At 37.5% G+C, this 22,549-nt stretch overlaps 1 protein-coding gene across 3 annotated transcripts in view; it reads right to left on the reverse strand.

Annotated features, from left to right (window-relative positions):
• Positions 1 to 6,239: 6,239 nt before the first annotated feature.
• Positions 6,240 to 22,549, reverse strand: part of fat1b (FAT atypical cadherin 1b) — a 38,760-nt gene continuing 22,450 nt past the window's right edge. Inside the window, exons 15-29 of one of the 3 annotated variants that reach the window (XM_057349845.1) lie at positions 20,560 to 20,949; positions 20,255 to 20,469; positions 16,307 to 16,444; positions 15,525 to 15,668; positions 15,218 to 15,406; positions 12,704 to 13,502; positions 12,487 to 12,618; positions 11,083 to 11,234; positions 10,546 to 11,005; positions 10,168 to 10,321; positions 9,972 to 10,082; positions 9,302 to 9,888; positions 9,021 to 9,077; positions 8,284 to 8,335; positions 6,661 to 6,759 (exon numbers count right to left, since the gene is read on the reverse strand). In XM_057349845.1, the coding sequence (XP_057205828.1) occupies positions 8,304 to 8,335; positions 9,021 to 9,077; positions 9,302 to 9,888; positions 9,972 to 10,082; positions 10,168 to 10,321; positions 10,546 to 11,005; positions 11,083 to 11,234; positions 12,487 to 12,618; positions 12,704 to 13,502; positions 15,218 to 15,406; positions 15,525 to 15,668; positions 16,307 to 16,444; positions 20,255 to 20,469; positions 20,560 to 20,949 (3,560 nt within the window). In that variant the 3' untranslated portion in view covers positions 6,661 to 6,759; positions 8,284 to 8,303. Of the gene's footprint in view, positions 6,931 to 8,283; positions 8,336 to 9,020; positions 9,078 to 9,301; positions 9,889 to 9,971; positions 10,083 to 10,167; positions 10,322 to 10,545; positions 11,006 to 11,082; positions 11,235 to 12,486; positions 12,619 to 12,703; positions 13,503 to 15,217; positions 15,407 to 15,524; positions 15,669 to 16,306; positions 16,445 to 20,254; positions 20,470 to 20,559; positions 20,950 to 22,549 lie in introns of all 3 variants that reach the window. The other 2 variants (XM_057349844.1, XM_057349843.1) reach the window with 2 other exon arrangements.

Here is a 22,549-nt window from a genome sequence, read left to right on the forward strand (position 1 = left end):
ACATCCCATTTTTTATCACATTTCCATATTTGCAGTATAGGGAAAGAAAGACGCATTTCTAAATGTTATCAGGTTCTGATTGTAAAAATCATTTTGATGAGCAATTCCATTACAACATTTCTCGGTTGAAGACTTTTTCTAACTTAGAACAGAGAATGCTCAGAAATTGAAGTGTTGTTGAAATGATTTTATGAAAAAGCAGTAAGTCTATGAAAACTCTCTTTTGTTATTTGCATCATTCTGTCACAACGCTAATGTCGAAATATAATTTTCCAGCCAGTTTATTGATTATTTATGACTATGAAAGTTTGTGTCGAATCAATCAGAATAAAAATGGTCAACATGATTACATTTCATATGATCATGTTGACAAACCTTCGGAGTCTGAAAAAGGAAACTTGTGATTAGGAAATTACACAGACAGCTTAGACCTCCTAGGGAAATCCTGTAAGAGAGACATCCATGTTAGCACGTATAAATAGAAAATGCCCTTACCGGGATGTGAACGTAAGATAATGTTGACGTTTGTGTGCATAAATTGTCCACCTCGGGCATTAAACCAATTTTTGCCAGCAACAGAAAAGCTTTAAAGGAACAGACAGCATATTCAGCTTTAATTATACTCATGATTTGTTATGACACAAATATGAGTGAGTCTCAGAGTCACGCTGCTTCAGGTCCCCTGTCTTCACCAAGCATCTGAGAAGTGAATATAACAAGAGTAACGCCATGTTCTGTGATGGACCCATCATGCCTCAGGAGCAACCAAAAGACCTTTTCCGGGTTTTTATGATGCTGCGTTAAAATTTCAACAACTGATCTACATCTGCTTGAAAAAACGACCTTTGTTAAAAACATTGTTAGGTCAAGATAAATGGTATGAAGGAAAGAGGAAGAATTGAGAGCAAAGAGTGAGTCTGAAGGGTGTATCGTTACTAAAAGACTGAAGAAAGAGTGACGAGGTCATAGGGAAAATGAAGAAGAGATAATGAGAGAGAAGACAGCTATAGAGGAAGATGGATGGGGTCGGTATTGAGTGAGAGAGACAGAGAGATGTTGATAACTGTCTGGTGTCTCTATGAAAAGAGATATGAATGTGTAGCTATTAAACACAATTGTTGACAGTGTATAATTCATTCATTTGTTTATGTTTTTGTTTTTCATTAGTGAAATGTAATATTGGTAATGTTAGGTTTATGCTTTTCTTAAAGCACCATTGTGTGATTTTTAGTGGTATATAGTGAGGTTGCGAATTGCAACCAATGGCTCACTCCAGCGCTCACCCCTCACTTTTGAAGCACTATGTAGGTTGCCACAGGACTAAGATGACGTCACATTTTCTCTTCTTTCCCAAATGAGATAACGTGCTCTGTAGAGTTTGTTTGTTGATACTGTAAGAGCCAGGTATAGTTTTATTATTGAACACATTTTTTTGGTCACTTACGGATTACGGCACCTGGTGGGGGCGGACTTTTGGAAGCATGACTCATGTTTGTTTCTTATGCAAATAAATCCAAAAAAATCTATGATCATTACAAGCAAGTGCATCTGACAAGTTTCCCCGGCGGCAAAATTTGTGGTCTTCCAGATAGTCGCCAATAGATACTGTAGAAACAACATGGCGACACGGCAACAACATTCCATGCAAGCAGACCCTTGGTGTATGTAGACAATTAATTAAGGTTCATTATGTAAGGTCTACACCTCTGAACACATAGTTTTGTATAGTATATTGCATTTCTTTCAATAGATCCTCCAAAAAAATACACACAGCACCTTTAAAGTAGCTTTATGCCTTCTCTGCCAATAATTTACTAAAAACAAATAAATTACATTAAAAAAATTGTGTGGGCACAAAATTGTTTACAAACTAAACGGTTGTATTTTCTTTCATCTTTGCATATGTTTTCAAGGTTTTTACAAGGGCATGTAACACAACCTGCCCATGTTGGCAGGTGTCTATTTTGGCAGCTTTTACAAAGTAACAAATGTATTTGTGCCAAAATACCATATGTTTGAGTGGCTGCAAAGCTTATACTTCTATTATTTTGCCATTCTTTTTATTCTCAGTTAAATAGATATTTGCATTTCATTATTTGCATTTACAAAGGTTTGCAAACTTTTTTGCAGCTTTTTGCGACCCTGTCAGAACAAACTTGCAGCCACCACTGTAACATACAACACCTTCAACAGAACATGTAAAATCCACCAGACATAAAGTCACAGAAAGTCAAACACACTGTGCACCCCCTGTTGAAAAATGTCATTTGTGTTCTCAGCTAAATCTTAACTTTGAAGGGACAATCGATGAGTGATCTTTCAAAGTGACATCTTGGTCATTTTCTCTTTTATTGTAAAGTTAAAATTGCCATATTGGAGCAACAACACAAGGATACACCTGTCTTGAGTGCTATATTTTCTTTGGGTAGTAAACAGCATCGAGCAAGACAGAATAGAAAGAACACAATAGGTTTTCGAGACTGGAATAAAGCTTGTGTTGTTTATTTATTTATTTGCTTTCCTGGAAAAGGCTCCTGGCAACAAACACTGGAATGAAGAGGTTATTCTACACCCACCCAAAAAATAAAAAGCATGCTTTGAAAGCACTTAATAGATTGCCGACTGCTGTAAGCGCACACACAGTTGAAACAGGTACACCCGACATTTCATCACTTTCTCACCTTCTGTTGAGACCAGGTGTGATGAGACAGCACGCGACGATTAGTCACACTAAACCACCTGCTCCTCTCATTAACGTTTAATTGAACTTGTACGTGTGTATCTGTGTGTGTTTCTGGGTTTATGATGAGTGTGTAACTCTCATAAAAATCTTGGGGTTGATTTTGCACTTTAGAGTGAAAGAGTTGGATGATCTAGATCTAGATAAGTGGTTCTCAACCTCTCTGACTTCAAGGCCACGGTCACCTTATTATCCAAAACAATATTTAAATGTCTCTCCAGTCGCATTTTCTACACACTAAAATATTATAAAGCTTGTCATACAGTAGGATGTTATTACAATAACCAAAGACTGAATGTATCTTGGTTTTCAGTTGTTTGTTGTGCTCCAAAGGAGGTTTGTTGATGACCCAGTCACTTTGTGTGTGTGTGTGTGTGTGTGTGCGCGTGCGTGCGTGCGTGAGTGAGTGTGTGTGTATGCGTGTGTGTGTGTGTGTGTGTGCGTGCGTGCGTGCGTGCGTGTGTGTGGACTTGGTTTTTATATGTTAGTGGGGACCTAAACCTGAATGCACACCAACTCATGGAGACCCGTGTCACTGTGGGGACCAAAATTGAGGTCCCCACGGGCACAAAAGCTTATAAATTGTACAGAATGATCATTTTTGAAAATCTAAAAATGCAAAAAGTTTTCTACGATCTTTAGGTTTAGGGGTAGGGTAAGGGGATAAAATATACAGTTCGTACAGTATACAACTCATTACGCCGACTGTCCCCACGGAGATAATAAAACATACATGTGTGCATGTGTGTTTTTAGTGCTGTCCAACCTTTTCAACTCTATTTAACTTTTCTTAAAGCATTAAATTAAAAATATGCCTTAGAAAGTAGAAGCATCTTGAAGTAGACTAATATATTGAACTCTTCAACAGCACTACAAGAGGTGATAAACGTCTCCAGGTGATTTACATTTAAAAATGAAAATTCTGTTATCATTTACTCACCCTTAAATTGTTCCATATACAATTCGTTGTTCTGTTGAACACGATATTTTGAAGAATGCAGGAAACTAAACAGTTCTGGGTCACTATTGACTAGCATAGTAGTTTTTTCCTTACTATGGAAGTCAATAGTAACCCAAAACTGTTTGGCTACAAATATTATTTCAATTATCTTTTTTTTTTCAAAAATCAAAATGGTTAATCTTTTTGGATGAACTTAAACTTGACTAAACTTAAACAGTTTTTAGGGACATTGTTCGATTTTTCATGCTATAGATGACAGCTGAAACCCAACCCTGAAGCTTCTCTTCGCACACCTCTTGTTCAAGCACCCGTCACTGACATTTGAATTTCCATCACATGTAGCTATTATAAGCATGCGTGTCTATTCCTCTGTGTGCATTTTGTTATCTGAGAAGTTCACATAGGTGTTGATAAAAACACCAGTGCAAAATGGCTCAGACATTTAAAGCTCTAGTGATTTGTTCTTTTCAACCTGTAAATACTTTATTTTATTCCATAAAGATTTGCGAAAACAATTTTAAGCCAACTCTATTGTACTGTATGTTGCTCTCTTTGTATGAGAATCACGACACAGGCATGAATTGGAGCAGAACTACCTCTTTGTTCGAGCTAAGAAGTCTGAAAACTCAAAGTGTATCAAATAGTTGATAGAAAAGCAAAAAAATATTTTGTCAACATGCTTTCACAAGTTGATTTCACAAATTTGATTCAATTTGTGCAGTAATGTTCTAGTAACCCATTACTGAAGCTCCTTTAGATATTTTTATGAATTTGTGTTGTTCATCAAAGAGTTGAGAAGGTCACGTGATGACATCATTACATGACAGCAACAGACAAGGTCAACCTGTCACACCCTGTCTCTCGCCTCAGGCCTCTGTCACAACTCATCACAGCATTTTTGTACCGTCACTTTCACATCCTGTGATTTGTAAGTCGTGCAAATGTGTAGACCTGTGTCTTCGCTTAAGCATACTAAGCACTGCTGGGGGCACTAAAACAGATCTCCTACAATCACAAAATCATGGGCGAAGAGAATCAACATCAGATGAAATTAAATAATCGCTTCTCAAATCTGATGTTTCAGATATATTTCAATCAAGCAACAATAAATAAGTTCAAATAAGTTTATAAACCTTTATAAAATGTTTTTTTAATAAAAAAAGTGATTAAACTGCTCTTTTACAGTAGTATTAAAGCTGCGATGGCAGGGCAACTTTATTTGAGTATACTGACCTCTAGCGTTCAACTGTGTGTTTCACTTAAAAAGACCTGAGCATCTTTCTTAGGGTTTAAGTTCAAAAATCCTGAAAATAAGATTTTTTAATGGTGTGTTATATATTTGTTATGTCATGTTTCAACCCAGTCTCACGGGAATTCGTGTCATTGTCCCGAACTTTGGAATCTATTAATTCGTGTTCATGGACACCAATCCCCATTTTTTTCGTGTCAGTGAGCACGACGTTTTTTAAATGTCACTCAGCACGACTTTTAATACACAGACTGCGCGTGTATTTACATTTATATATTTATAATCTGATTTCAAAAGAAGTCGTACACATTTTAGAATGTGGCTAACCAATACCTTACTTCACCCCAAACCCTAAAATCACAGCTCCAAAGGCTAATCTTGCTTAAAACGCGAGTTTAACCAGGGGTCAGAGGGGAAAAGTCAAATCATAACAAAACATACCAAGATCGTAGGAAATAGGAATTCAAACGAGCCTTGTAATATACGTATGAATTCCGATCAGATTGCATTGATATATAGGCTATTTATTCAAATGAAAGATATGAAATGAAAGACGTAAAAGGGGGAAATTCGTGTCAGTAAACACAAATTCATAGATTACATTTCGTGACAATGACACGAATTCCAGAATGTGTTGTATGTTGAACTACCTCTAAAAAGCAGACGTGGAAATTAAGATTACCGAGATTACTGTAGAATATTGTCAATTTTTATATTACAAAGCAATCAAATTTATTTCTTTCAATTTGACAATGTTTTAAAAGTTAACTTTTTAGATTTAAATAAAATAAGTTTCTTGTTTTCGCTTTGCAATAGTAGGAAATCCTTACAGTAAATAACCAAGTCATTACTGCCTTAACGGCCCTTTGGAGGACATCCGCTATTAGCTTCACATCATCAACCTCAGCAAATGCAAAATTTCACAGCTTCATGAAAAGTTTAAATATCCCTAATGAGACCATTTGATAGCATTAAACAGCAGGAGAACAGTGTGAGCTTTTTGGTGTACCATAAGAGCTTTTTACCCACCATATGGACAATAGATGGCTTTCTTTCTTACCTCATGCTGTTCCTGGACGTACAGTAGAGATATTCAGGTCTCCAGTCTCCAGATACCACCAAAAAGACAACAGATGCATAAATGATTGTGTCCAAAAAGATAGGACATAAAGTTAAAAAGAACAAACGTCACTTCTGCAAAGGGAGAAAAATAAATAGGACATTTAACTGACAGTGCAAAAAGAAAAGAATTATTTATTTTACATTTCTTTTCAAATGCATATCTTATCTGATTATTGGACCTTTAATAGGACTTCATAGCAAACTTCACAACTGTACAATTCCCCATAATGTGTCAATGATATTTCTTTTTAGCAATTCATGTTCACATGGGGAGAAAAGGTGTATAACAATTATTTTAAAGGTGTACTAAGTAATGCCTCATTAAAAATAATTGTACACGAAGAAAAACATTTTTTTCAATGTTTGGAATACTTCTCACTCAGATGAGATGAAGAGGCCTTAAAAGGCAGTTTTAAAGTTTAATTCACAATGATCTGACAATGCAACACTCCACTGACTGAGGGTTATCAATTAGAAGTGTCTGCCTGAAGTTGAACAGGTCCTAACATGGGCTGTGAGGCATTCCAACAGCTGTTTCATTGGGTTGCACTTAGTCGTGGCTATGATGTTGACTGAAGGATGTGGAGTTTGACCTTGCTGTTGGGTGGTTGGTGTGGTGCAGTTCTGGTCTGGTGTGCTGGTCATAGTACCCTGGAGCTGCAGGCATTTCAGTATCAGGAGGCAGATCTGAAATGGGCAGAAAGCTCTCAATGTCATCGTCTCTAGGAAAATAGTCTGTGTCAAGAATGCCTGGAGTGGTGTGCATGGAGGACATCTGCACAAATTCACACTGGACAAGAGCTTGGGTCCCAGGACTGTAAACATTCTGCATCCAATCTGAGGTGTCCCAGTGATAGTCTGTTTTGGAGATATATTCAATTCTTAAGAGTTATACAAAAGCAAAACCAAATAAGACTGTACATGTACATGTTTCTGTATAGGCTACTGACAGAGGTAAAAACACACATTCCACCTCATATAAATGTTCAAACAAGTGATGCACCGAAACTTCGGCTGCCGAACACGCCATTAGGCATTACTACAGAGCCCGTCTGGTCACCCGTCTGAGAAAAAAACAAGACCCGCAAATCCGTGGCCACAGTTTTGTAATTAGTTCCCTTAGTTTAAAAAAACGTACTCACAGATTCTAAAACTGTTCCCACAGTTTACAAAACCATGCTCTCGGAATAATAAACTGTCCCCACGAGTTCCAATCCGTGCTCTTGGTTTTGTAAACCATCCCCTCAGTTTTTTAAATCTGTACCCACAAATTCATATTTGTGCCCACGCTTTCGCAATCCGTTCGCACAGTTTTGCAAACGGTAGCCCATGAAATTGCCTCTGTCATAAGAACAGAACAAGCTCCTGCAGGAATATTCACGAATATTGTATACTTTTTATTTTAGATTATATTATAAGTTGTCTTAATGTGTTTACACACCCGCGGCGCAGATAAAGCACGCGTTCATTGTCACGTTTCACTGGCATAAAGTTGGTTTGACATTAAACGTTCGATATTCGTGAATTTAGGGACCGTCTATTGCAAATAAACATAACGTTTTATATTTTAAATCACTAATATATATAAAACTAGTTTTAATTGTATTAATTAGTCTGTGTAATTAATACAATTAAATAAAAAGTATTTCAAAAAGCTATTTTCGGTATCGGTTTCCTGACAAGTGCATCCTGAATTTTCGGTATCGGCCCAGAATTTTCCTTTCGGTGCATCACTACTTCAAATGCTCTGACATCTTTAAGGCTCATTAACCTTTAATGGTGTGAGAGATTTGAGTGCATCTGTTTTAAAGAGCTTGCTTTAACTGCTCCAAAAGTAAAGATTACACATTAAATTCCCCCCAGAGATCAACGACAATGCGTCAGAGCTAAACTTGTTGCCCATTCACAGGGAACCATTTATTCTAAAAGTTGTTAAGTGTGACCAAGCTTGCTAAGGCAATGGAGCATGCATGGAGGATAAACAAATAAACAAAAGTGCAGAAATAACCACCATGGTTCTCAAGGTAACATGGCTCATGAGAATGATTTCAGACAAACCAGAACAAATGGTATTCTCACATTTTAAGAGTTTTACCATGGGTAATGTTGACAGTGTTAAACATTGTATCACGGAAGAGAGTTTGAGTCATAGACAGAAATGCAAGATTTTTGAAACCACTAACACAACATGAAATGCAACATACTGTATACCTTTATCTCACCATGTCAATCTATGTTTTGACAGGGTGTATCACTTTGGAGGCTTCAAAGAATAAAGAAACCAGAGAGGAAAGAAAGAAAATATCAAAAGCAGAATTATTAAATATAGTAAATTCACAGAATCTGACTGTCAGAAAGTGTCAATTAACTATGTAAATGTTTCTGAATATCAACTTGGTATTTTGTCATATGAGTTAAAAAACGACTCTAATAAGCTTTTTTCTATGCTTCTATAATTCATTAATGACTGTTTACATGCACACAAACAATATTTACCATAAATATTTACCATAGATTAGAGATTTGCCATAATTTGGTATTACCATATTGCGTTTATGTATAATACGTAATAAGATAGCTGTCACATGTCTGTTTTCAATAGAATTTTGAACACCTTATTTGGAATATCCACTGTAACAAAATATTTATATTTATAAGAAATTTCAAGAGTAAGCATATGCAGATAAACAGTATATCAGAGAGTAAAGCATGTCCACAATTCAGTTTAATGACACTATGCTGGTTACAAGACAGAAAAGGCTGTGGCAGAGACAATTATGTGCCTGCAAACATGCTCAATTCTATCAAAAATATATCTAAATTTTTTTAAATCATCTTCTTTAATTTGGGTCAGTATAATGCCTAGCCTTGTTTGCTTCAGTTTAGAGGCTGTGGTCAAATCTATCCAAGGATAGCAAAGATGAATAAAACAGGACTATTCAACTTACTGTTGTCATCCGTGACATCTGATTGGAGGGGTGACACAGAACGCATCCCTCTTCTACCTAGAGAACAGGAAAAACGGTCATCCTCCACTGCCAAACAAGTTGACTTAAGAACTTTTTCTAAAAGAATCAATAAATATAAATATATAGCATCTCTATAAAAGCATCAAGCAAGTTTATTGACACACTTAACCATCATAAATGATCACTTCATAAGGTTTCAAGAAAAACAGAAATCTATTATGGTTCAATGGCCAACAACTAATGCTTCAGATTTCACGTACCATCATATTCCTCATCCCAATCTGTTTGATGTATGAAGTCATTTTGTGAGTGAAGGTGAGAAGCTTTGTGGTGTGGTAGGTTAGGAGCTACACTGCACACAGCTGCAGTCTTCTTAAGACCAAAGAGTGGATCTGACAAGCTGCTAAACTCTCTTTTGTTTCTGACCTCTCCAGGAACGCTGGGCGTGTAGGAGATGGGTCGCACGGGAACCTGCGGTGGGGTGTCCACAGAGGAGCCTTGTCGAGCTTGGTTGTAAACATTGGACGTCTGAATATAAGAATCAACGGCTCCGTATTTGTCAAGACCTTGCTCTTTTTTCACAGGTTTGCAAGAGCTTTTCAACGCTAATAATAAGAGCAGCGCCAAAGCAAAAATGGCTGTCAGGAACGCAAGCGTTCCAATCAGCTCAGCAAGCCGTACGTTCCAGGACGAAGACACGATGCGGTTCCTGTCCTCCGTGCCAATCGCACACAGTCTTCCACTAAAGCCTGGTAAACACGAGCAGTTAAAGGAGCCGTGCGTGTTGACACAACGGCCATTGTTTAAGCAAGGGTTGTCCAGACACTCATCGACATCAACCGTGCATCTAAAAAACAAAACTGCTGTCACTAGACACACACTAGAGATAATATCTGAGATGACATCAGAGTACATTAACATTTAACATACCTTTCTCCCTTAAATCCCGGCTCACACTCACAAACTGGTCCATCAAGACTGTCAATACATATTCCACCATTCTGACACGGGTTCTCTTTGCAGTATGGTCCAATTTGACACCTGCGGTCACACAGGCAGCACTTGGTATAATTTCATATAATTAAAATGTGATTATAATAGAAATTGTACTTTGAAAGTGCAGTACCTTTGACCCGAGTACTCGCCCCGACATTCACAGATGTAGTCCAAGTTATTTTGAATACAGGTTCCTCCATACAGGCAGGGGTTGGAGTCACAAGGACTGATATTGACCTCAGAATGAGTCCCAGAGAATAAAGTGTTGCATTTACAGAAGCAACCTTCAAGGAAATATCATTTTTTACATTTTAGGAACCATTATAAGCAGTAATATGGCATTTACAGTACCAAATATCTCAAAGTGATGATAGACATTTGGAACAGTTAATTGTGTAAAAAACTAATTGTCATTCATGCACCCTCAAGTCAGTTGAAACCCATATGATTTTCTTCTGTATAAACAAAAAATGATGATTACCATGAATCCATATGGGGCCCAATTTACCTCCGCTCTGTCTTTTCAAGCAGCTCCCTCCATTGAGGCAAGGATTACTGGAGCAGTCTGGAGATGAGAAGACACAACCAGGAAACACCCCCACCATGTTCTTTATCGAAGCCCCTAATGGACCATCGGATTCCAAAGACAGTCTTTGTCCATTAAACTCCACAGAGTCCATGCAGCCCTGCAGACCGTCTGATACAGGCAGACTGCTCTTGACCCTGGCACTGAGAAGATCAGCTTGCCCACCCAGGACCACCTGGTTGCCCAGGTTGGAGCAGTGCAGGGGCCCGGGAGCGGTGCCTGATGCAGAATGAAGCTGATCCAGAATCAGTCTGGCATAGTTACCCTTCACCTCGAGTTCTGCTAGGTGCCACTGCCCATCATTCACAAGGATACTGTGTACAGAAACTGTAGTGAGACCCCAGCCGCAGTCAAACTGGAACTGCAGTCTACCTCCTAATATCTGAAGAACACACAAAACACATTTAAAATCAGATGACAAAAAACAACCAATAGGGTTTATTTACATTTATATAATACCTGTAGAATGCTGTGGCCTCTTCCTCTGGCAAACATGACTGTTCCTTCTCTTGAGAGAGTTTTTAACCTTAGTGTGAGTTTTAGTTCTCTAGCGCGTTCTCTCAAGCGATAACTTATGTAGCTGGTCTCAGTAAATGTCATCGTAGATCCTCCTGAAAACAGGGAAAATACAGGAGGTGGTACAGTAACGTTTGTATTACACACCTTTATAACTAGCAAATATTCACCATGGAAACTAAACTACCTTAATGTCATTATTACTAAATGTTATTATACAATGTAACCATTTTACATTTCTATGAAAAAAGCAGGAAAGAATAAAAGAAAGGTATTAAGGTAAGAAGTAAAAAAGTGAGGAGAGGAGAGGACAGAGAGAGAGTGAGAGAGAGAGAGAGAGAGAGACAGTAAGAAAGTAAGAAAGTTAGAAAGAAAGAAAGAGGTAAGAAGAAAATAAATAGAAAGAAAGAAAGAAAGAAAGAAAGAAAGAGGTAAGAAGAAAATAAATAGAAAAGAAGAAAGAAAGAAAGAAAGAAAGAAAGAAAGAAAGAAAGAGGTAAGAAGAAAATAAACAGAAAGAAAGAGGTAAGAAATAGAAAGAAAGAAAGAAAGAAAGAAAATAAATAGAAAGAAAGAAAGAGGTAAGAAGAAAATAAATAGAAAGAAAGAAAGAAAGAAAGAAAGAAAGAAAGAAAGAAAGAAAGAAAGAAAGAAAGAAAGAAAGAAAGAAAGAAAGAAAGAAGAAAATAAATAGAAAGAAAGAAAGAAAGAAAGAAAGAAAGAAAGAAAGAAAATAGAAAGAAAGAGGTAAGAAAAAAATAAATAGAAAAGAAGAAAGAAAGAAAGAGGTAAGAAAAAAATAAATAGAAAGAAAGAGGTAAGAAAAAGAAATAGAAAGAAAGAAAGAAAATAAATAGAAAGAAAGAAAGAGGTAAGAAGAAAATAAATAGAAAGAAAGAAATAACACATTTTTATACATCGTGAATATCATGTGGTTGCTAAAAGCAGAGATAATGAAATAGGTTAACACATGTCTGTCTAAGGACACCACAGAAGATCATTTCTCAGCTGACAGAGCTCACTTTTATCTATAGTGCTGGATTTACACCTCAGAGACTGTCAATCTCCATATTAATCATGGAAATACCCATGGAAATATGTCATGGAAATATGTCTTTAATTACCTGTATAAACACAGCTGCACCTAAAAATAACATCTTAGCTGATAATCAAATTAACCATGTATCATTTAACTAAATGAATGTGTGTTTACACACATTTTACCACTGAACGCTTAATTGATAACTATCATCAATTGTGTGAGCAGAGAACACCCGTGATCAATCCTTTATATGACACTGTATTCTGTCTCTTAACAGATGAATGAAACGTGATGTTGACGGTTACCTGAGCATTTGCCTTTAGCGTCACCTGTGCATATACAGCTGTGCTCATCTCCTCCAACACCAGATACACATTCAAAGCCCTCCGGACAGGGTTTATTGAAACAGCTTGTTTTATGCTTTAAGCACTTTTTATCTAAAGTAATAATAAGAAGAAAACATGGTTAGTTGAAAGGTCACAATTTTTCACCTAAGAAAGACTATGAGGTAGCATGTTGTACCTGTGCACAGACATTCCGCCGTGACATGATGTCTGGGTGTGACATAGCTCACTATAGCAGTGCTACATGTAGCCATGCTGGTCTGATTGAGCAGAACCACCCACTTACACGTGCCACCCGGGCACTCCGGGCTCAAGCACCGGCTGTTCAGAACCCTCACCACATTCAGTCCCGTCATCTTTCTTATGGCTTCTCTGGAAGAGTTAAGCTTCTGAACAATTGCTTCCAGCAAGCTGGCACCAGATCTTCTCAATCTCTCGAAGAACAGAAGAACATCCAGGTCCTCGCTCATGTCTGCAGGCTGCAGACTGATTAACTGCACATCGGCCCCATGGAATCCCGTGAGGCCGGGGACCGCCCTCTGGAAGCTCCTCCAGTGGTCCTGGATGAAAATCTCAGCAGCTACGCCAGCAAAGCGCACAGACACCAGGCCATCCAGCATCTGCTGTGTGACCCGCTGGACACGCACTGTGACGTTGGCCGAAGCTGTGAAACGGCCATCGCTGACGGAGACATTGAGTCGGTAACGACCCACATCTAGGCCTCCACGGGCCAACAATCTGCCATCCGTGGCAACCACAGAGAACAATCTGTTTGACTCCAGACTGAATGTGAGAGTGTCGTATTCATCTTCATCTGTGGCATGGACCCTTCCCAGCATGCCTCCCGAGTACTCGTCTTCCTGGACCACGATGAAAACATCCAGAGACTGTACAGATGGTGGATACACACTCGCTTGAACTACAAGCACATTGACAGATGCGACCGATTTCAATGGGGGCCTTCCATTGTCAGACACCTGAAATTGAAAAAACCTCTAAAACTACAAGTCTAAATGTAAAGACTTGATGAAAGATTTTATGAAGGAAAATATCAAACAAGCATAATGCTGAAACTTTAAATATGACATTTTATGAAACTTTAATTCATTATTTATGTTTACTTGGGTAACACTTGACCATAAAGTTGTGTGTGTTAACGTTAGTAAATTTGAAAATGCATTAACTAAAATGCAGGGCTGTAGTCAAGTCCACCTTTGTCTAGTCCAAGACCAGGACTAGTCAAGACCGAGTCAATTGACCAGTCTAAAGAGGTTCGAGTCCAAGTCAAGACCGAGTCCAAATGAGACGGTCAAGACAGAGACAGTAAAAAGAACCCTCTTCAAGACCACATACTTTATTTGTAATGATCAAAAAGCAGATCAGATTAGGTCGTTTTCTATACTTTAGGTATAGCAATTTCACCAAAGTCAAATAAAGCCGAAGTGCAACTTGAGATTTTCAGTCTTTTTATTGTAGCGTAACAATCACATTCTGGGGTGCCAATGGAAAATGTTTCCATTCTCACTTGTCAGTGTTAACCGCATTGAATCAAAATCACTTTTGCAACCGCAATTAATGTTGAAAAATTGTAGAAGTTTCAACAAACCATAATTATTGTGATCAGTTTGCTTTAGTTGAGTTCTTGATTCTTGTATTTTAACGGTTTTCATTGTCTGTTATAACAGTTTGCTAAAATATTATTTTTTGGGCAATGAAAACTAAGATCCATTGGGATCAGGTTATAATGTCTTGTGCAGATTCCTAAATAATTGCTCAAGAGTGTTATTTGAGTTAGAAAGAGTCATTGTGTTATTGATTTATGAGCATTGTGATACTACAGTGTGGAATTGAAGCAGTGGTATGGCTTATTATACTTCTTTGAATTGACAGAAAATACACAAACAAAAAAACTTTAAATTGGTGAATCAATCGGACATCAAGAATCAGTGTATGAAACAAAACAATTGTGACAATCAACAAAAGAAAGCTTCATGCTGCAAGGCATACTGGGTAACATCATAGTACAAAACCCATTCATGACTCCCAGCATGCATTGCAGTTAATCTGTTTATCTGAATTAGTTTGATGATTGTCACCATTGTTGAGGTTTGCATGATGAATGGTGATTTCAGGAAAACTTTCGGTTTAATTGGCACATCTTAGCGTTGTGAACCAGAACACTCAAATCAGTCATCAACTTCATTTAGTATTATTTATCATCTTTTTTACAGCTTGACATCCATCACAAAAAAACCTACTTCAAGAGGAAAGAGAATTAACTTAATGAAAGTCAAGAGTCCAACTAAAGCAAACATATGTGCTTCATCAATGGTTTTGTTTGGAAGGGGAAAAAATCATTGGATTCGGTCGAGACCAACTAGAACATTTGGCGAGTCCAATGACCAAGTCCGAGTCCGGACTCAAGTACTACAGTACTGCTAAAATGACAAATTTACAATGAGCAATATAGTTTTCATTAGCCTGTCATGACACTTGTTCAACACTAGAGGGAGTTTTCAACAAATAAATGTAATCTTGTACATCACAGTAAAATCAGACACATGTATTTTAGTATGAATTAAGGAATTGTTCTTTTTTTGTTTGTTTTGTTTTCATTTCAAGTGCATTTCCCCATAGACTGTATGGTTTACTATAAATTAGGTTTCCTATAAATTATTGAAACAAAGCAAACCTGCACTTTGAATGCGTGCTGGCCTCTTCTTACTGGTCCAATGGTCTTAACCAAACCCTGCTGGTCTATACTAAAAGGATTCATCTCATCACCCTTTACAATACTAAATGAGAAAGGAGGTCCATTTTGCAGGGAATCTTTGTCGGTCACATTGAGCAGTAGCACACTGGCCCCTGCAGGAACATTCTCCTACAGAAGAGAGAAAACATCAAACAGATAAAAATTTACAGCATCATCTCTCATTCAACTCTTAGGCACTAAGTGAGGAGAGAAAAGTTGAATTTGTTCTGTTTTATAGAAAACTTGCCTGGATGATGAGACTGTAGTAAATCTGAGAGAAGACAGGGGGATTATCATTCACATCAGATACGATTATGTTTATTGTAGCGCTGCTGGATTTAGGGGGATTTCCATTGTCAGAAGCCAGCACTGTCAGCGTGTAACTCGCTACCTGAGGTAATAAGAACAAAATGCTGGGAAGAAATACAACTTTGGGAGACATCCTTGGCTTTGTAAGGAATTAGAAACATGGTTGTTAAGACTTGTATTGATTTTCTCAAAGCTCCTAGTATCAGTTTGGCTTTAATCAACATTTCTGCATGTATCATGTCAATTTCAGTACAGTTTGTGTTGCATTTTAACAGAAACAAACCCCAGGAGTGAACACAAAGTCACACAACAGCAATGTGAAAGACAGAGATAATGCAAAGACGCATGATTGCTGTGAAAAACTTTGAACTGAATTTTGATCTGATCCTAAAATACATGTAAAAGTATTAGTATTGTGACGTTTATGAAATGAATATGAACTTGTTTTCTCAGCAGTATTTCTATGCAGTGTTGGATATCTGCAAAGACCAGTTTGTCCCGTTTCAATTTTCAGCAAATAAATGCAAATACAAAACAAGCATTATCATTTAGAATGTGGGATAAATGATGTTAGTAATTCACAAAATAACAAAAATGATAACTTTACTTAAACACATACCTATAAATAATAAATTAAGATTTTTTTTAGAGTGGTCTCTTTTTTTCTGCGGCTGTATATTTTTTCCTGCAGGGGAGCAGGTTCAACTCAAATCATTTTACCTTTTCTCTGTCCAGCTGTTGGGCCACTCTCAGTTCACCACAGTCTGCATCTATGATGAATGGACACATCTGGTTGTTGTCTTTAATGGAGTAGTGGATATGGTTGTTTAAAGGTCCATCCAAATCATTTGCTAGTACCTAAAAACACAGATCATTACACTTGATAAGATAACATTCACTTCACATTTCTGTTTAAAAGGACAGTCCCAAGTCTCTTTAAAAGATGCTCTTTCTCTCCATCTGTGCTTTAGTCTCTACGTGTTTTTTTTTATTTTCTCATGTTTTATGTATAATTTCAGTTGTATGTCTAATGGCTTAGAAAACGAAAACAATGTTCTCAGCATCTTTCTCAACAAGCTCCTTGATTTGAAGTATCATTCTTGTCTTTAGTATCATGTTAGTCTGTTGGACCATTGGCTATACGTCTGATGCATGAGTCACACTTTTCTGGAAACACACGTTCAAAGTCGTCATCTGACTGGTTGAATTCAGTGGCGGTTCTACATTGAATTACACCCTGGGCGAGACCCCCTTCGAGCGCCCCCGCCCCCCCAAAAAATACCAGAAATTCTGCACAAACAGTTATATTTTATTATAACAACATAAGTGAAAATAAAATTACATGAAATTATATGTATAGGCAAAAACAATGGGATTTTTTTTCAATCACCAATAGCTTTTTGAGTTTCTCGATTTTTTTTAACCAAAATTTGTATAAAGATGATTCTCAACTATGTTATGAAAGATATAATGCTTTGAATTGATGCACCATTTTACTTTACGCAATATGTGGGTAAAATGGCCATAAATTAATATTCCCATTCAATGCAATGTATCTATACACTGTATCTAATTTGCATATTAATTTGTTCTTGGAGCAACATTTAATGAAAAAATAAGTGTAATAATTGGAGTAATAATTGGCAACATTTTAATAATAATAAATAATATTTCATAGGAATATTGATGTATAATTTATTTCCATATTCACTTGTTGTGTCACCCAAAATGCCTGATTAACATGATTTAAGTCCTGATGTCCTCTACAGTGGACATGTATGAAATCAATGCCCTGTTCTGTAACAGAAAGTCATTTTTTGCTTTGAAACCCCATAATGTTTTGTCATAACGTCTGAGATGTTGGTTTATGAAATACAATTTGAAAAGTAGTCCGATTTAAATTATAATTACACAGATTTGAAAATTCTGTTGTCTAATTACAGGGCCTAATGTTAACCCAACTGATGGAAATAAATAATAACTGAACTTTTAACAGTTTTGTTGCAAAGCACACAAATGAGATCTCGTGTTTGTTGAGTTAAAACCGAATTATTGTTGTATAAGCATAGCAAGCATCATAGCAAAAAGGCTAACAAACTTAAGAGTTATACCCACCAATTAACACTAGCCCTTCATTCATGACATGGATACCGTAATAATCATACAGAGAGAACATAGTTGCTTTATCTTTTGCTCGTTTCTCCTCTTCTTCTTTTCTTTTTTTTCTAAATTGGGCACCTGATGGCTTTGACCTTTTTCTGTCCATCTCTGTGTTTATTTGGCACTTGACAATCAACAGATTTCCCATCCCACCAACACAACCAGAAGTCAAGACTAAACCAATAGAGTGTTTTCACGACGCGTCATCAATCCGGAAGTCGGCCATGTTGGAGGCATTGAAAGTAAGCACTGCTTTTGAACCTAAGGGAATTGCAGATTTTGCTGGAGAAAAAATGATTCTTCTTAGAAATAACTGTGAAAATAAAGCTGTCAAGGATTGCGTAGACAGAACCCAAGCGCAGGCAACAAGGGGTTAACACCAAGGGAATATTTATTAAATAACAAAAACAAAACAAAAAACCCACGATGGGGTAAACTTAACAAAACAGGAAAATGAACAGGACGAAGACTGACATACACTAAACAACACTAAACATCACTGGACAAAACTAAACCAAAAACTTACTAAACTTGACGGAGAAACTAAACAGGAACATGAGCGTGAAAACCAAGAGAGCTCAGGAGACATGGAACGCATAGAACGCAACGCACGAGCACAGGACAAAGAAACATGAGGGCATTTTGAAGGGAAGACAAACGAGGGATAATGACACAGGGCAGGTGGGAAACATTAGACAGGGCAGGGAAGCAATACATGAAACGAGAGGGGCGGGGCCAATGACGAGACACGAGAAAGCACATGAGAAGTAAAAATGTAAACAACTCATGGCTTTCTCACATAGAACCTAAGGGCTCTGTCCTGATCCTGCCACATGACTAGAAATACAGAACCAAGAATGCAGGACCATGACAAAAGCTCTTTAATGCAAGTCGATCACACCCCAGAATCGCTATAGCCATGTGCTGTAACATCACGTGCAGTATAATTAATTATTTTCTACTCTGAACTTCACTCACGAGTCAGCAGTATTGATTGATGACGCGTCGTGAAAACACTCTTATGGTGACCACATAATCGTTTTGTATTACCTATTTTTATTAGCCATTTCTGTGCACGGCACCTTCTCAGCAAGCAGGGGCGCCAATTCCCCACACAGTGAAATGATAGATAATAGAAAACCGCTTCGCGGTGGTGGTGCAGAGGATTTTTTTAAACTTCTCGTGCCGCCCCCCATGTATCATGAAAAAATGCCGCCCCGGGCAGCTGCCCGCTTCGCCCGTGCCTAAAACCGCTACTGGTTGAATTTCACAGGATTTCCGGGAGACGTTTACAACGGTTGCTATAAGAATTCATCACGAATCGATTGACTAAAGGCTTAATTCTTAAAAGTATGCAAGGTTCAAGGTAAAACTTATAATAATTTTGTTGCTGTTAACTTTTGACACGTTCGTGTACCGGTCTGTTACTGCGGGGACATTTTCTCTAAACCTCTAAACATGACTCGGCACAAAACGAAACATGATTGGTTGCTTTACCTGTCAGTCATATTGCCTCTTGGGCGGGCCTTGGCCAATGAAAGTGGCGATAAGTTCCTTCAGTATGAAGGTCTGGCTATGCGTGACTAGTATCGTGTGAGATGAGTTACTGTACATGATGAATATCAATATATGTGACCCTGCCTTGACCACAAAACCAGTCCTAAGGGTTAATTTTTGGAAATTGAGATTTATACGTTATCTGAAAGCTAAATAAATAAGCTTTCCATTGATGTGTGGTTTGTTAGGGAAGGACAATATTTGGCCGAAATACAACTATTTGAAACTCTGGAATCTGAGATTGCAAAAAATCCAAATATTGAGAAAATCCCCTTAAAATTTGTTCATCAGAGGCGCTGTAGCAGGCCGTTACTAAGAAGAAAGAGGTTTGTTTTAATGCTCTCTGTTGTCTTACCGCTGTAATGACGTTGTGGAGAGTAGAGGAACTGAAAGCAGAAATTCTAAGCTTTACATAGATTACAAACTTGAGTCGATAATGCTCAAAGAGTGGGCAACAGTGGTAGGGAATTTACAAAATATCTTCATGGAACATGATCTTTACTTGATATCCTAATGCTTTTTAGCATAAAAGAAAAATCATTTTGACCCATACAAACACAGATATGTTTGTTGGCTATTGCTACAATTATCCCTGTGCTACTTATGACTGGTTTTGAGGTCCAGGGTCACAAATGGGGTTAGCGAATTCAACAAACCTAATTCCAAAAGTATAAGCAACATAAATAGTGTGCTTGCCCTAACAACAAACAAAACAAAACAAAACAAAACAAAACAAAAATAAAAATTAACAATCACCTAAAGTGAACAGTCACATCTAAAAATAGATATTTAAAAGTAAAAAATTCAATTTAACACAAATATATAATGTATATTTATATTGGACAGATAAAAAAATATTTGCATAAGTGTAACGATAGTGTAAACATATGCGGCTAAAACATTTGAAAAGATAAAAAGTGGCTTCAATGCAAACACATGCAAAACTTTTACCATCAGTACAGTGCTGTCTGGCCCAGCGTCCTCACTGACAGCAGCTGAGTAGATGTTCTGGCTGAACTCAGGACTGTTGTCATTGACGTCAAGGAGGCGGACGGTAACAGTAGCCGTGTCACTAAGGGATAGTTTTCCTCCGGCAACGGCCTTCACTGTCAGGTAATGCTGTGGAGAAACCTCATAATCCAGCGGTCCCATCACAAAGATGTCACCTGCAACCACAAACATTCACAGGAGTCCCTGAATGCCACAGCAAATGTTATAGTTTTAACTGTCAGAGGGAAAAAGTGCATGTGTCTCACCTGTCTGTGAGTTAATGCTGAATGCTCCTTTCTCGTTGCCGCTGGTGATCGAGTAGGTAGCTTGAGATGTAATTTCGCCATCTCTGCTTGCAGCAAAGACATTAAAAAGCTTAGTCCCTATCGAGACATCCTCAGGGACCGTGGAAATGTAAGTCCTGCGCTCGAACACCAGCGGATGGTCATTAGCGTCCAATATGGTCACTACTACAGAGGTGAGAGAGGAGAGTCTATTGGGAGAGCCCCTGTCTGTGGCACGTACCCTCAGCACGTACACCTCCTTCTTCTGTCTGTCCAGAGTCCCTTCTAAACTGATAATCCCTGAACTCTCCTCAATAGAAAACAGACCGCCGGCGGAGTCCTCAAAAGAGTAATGTACTTTACTGTTCATTCCTGGAGATAAAGAAACATATTTTACAGGTCTGCATCAAGTTCCATAGAGAACCTTTAACATCTGAAGATCCTTTCTGTTTCACAAAATGTTCTTTGTGGCGAAAAAGGTTCTTCAGATTATAAAAAAGTAAGAAAGAGATGGTTCTTCACAGAACCTTTCACCGAATGGTTCTTTGTGGAACCAAGAATGGTTCAGCATCGCTGTGAAGAATCTTTTAAGCACCTTTATTTTTAAGAGTGTAGGTGGAAGCATGTGTTTTTCGTTGGTTTTTGGTGAGAGCAAACAGCGCAAACAAGTTTAAAAATCTGACATATTCCTGCAAATGTATTCCTAAATCTAAATATATACTGCTCACAGCAATAAACTACTTGTGAAACGGTGAAATAATTCCAGAAGCCTTTTTCAGCCTCACTGTAAAAAAGTTATTTTCCCCATTTAGCTGTTTCAACATATTTTGCATCTAAATTGACAATAGTTGACAATACTTGGAGTATCTAAATTTGTTCACTCAACTATTTTTAAGTTATCTCTACGATTATAAGTTGAGTAAGTATTTTCAACTCAAAAAGTTGAAAACACAACAAACACAATTTAAAATAGTTGACCCAACAACTTATTTCAAGTCACCTGGATTTACAAACCATTTAACATAAGTCATCATCATGTGATCAGTGTTTCCTTGAGTTGGGCTCTTCACCCTTGTTGTTAACATATACTTTATGTGATTTTTTGTGTGCTGTGACTGTGTGCTTTCAAGAAACATTTGTTATGGCAATGCAAATGACAATCTAGTCAAGTGGTGTTGGTTGGTGGTCATTGAAGTTGCCATCATCCAGTATCTTGACTCACTGATCTTGTCTAGATTATGTACTATGCTGCTGATGCTGACATTATAAAATCAGGGAGTTTAATTGCATTTTGGTGTCTAGAAAGATGTCTAGAAGGATTTGTGAAAACAAGATGCAAATAAAATTTTAACCTACAGCAGACTTTACACACTCACAGACATCAAGAATCAATGTATGAATCTCAATAATGGTGACAATCAATCAACAGACTAATTCAGATAAACAGATCAACCGCAATGCATGCTGGGAATCATGAATGGGGTTTGTACTATGATGTTACCCAGCATGCACTGCAGCATGACGTTTTCTTCTGTTGATTGTTGAGACTTGTACATTAATTCTTGATGTCTGTGTGTGTCAAGCTCTGTAGTTTAAGTTTTTATTTGCATCCTATTTTAACTTTTTTGGGGCATTAAAATACAAATAACCTCCCTGATCTTATAATGTTCTTTTAGGATCAGCAGCACAGCACACAATCCAGATGAGCTCAGTGAATTTGCATTACCATAACAAATGCATTTTAAAAGCACACAGTTAAAGCATGACAAAAAAGCTTACATATGAAAATCAAGGGCGAAGAACCCAACTCAAAGAAACACTGATCCTTACAAAACTAAGTAAATACAACTTAACTGAGTCAAAGCAAAAAGACAAATCTTCTTTTACAGTGCTCTTTATGAAATGCATCTGCATTTATGTAGACACTTAAAAGCTAAATAGAGCGCATCCCTATCTGTAAACACATTTCTTG

This window comes from Triplophysa rosa, linkage group LG13, assembly GCF_024868665.1.
Source record: "Triplophysa rosa linkage group LG13, Trosa_1v2, whole genome shotgun sequence".
Taxonomy (NCBI): domain Eukaryota; kingdom Metazoa; phylum Chordata; class Actinopteri; order Cypriniformes; family Nemacheilidae; genus Triplophysa; species Triplophysa rosa.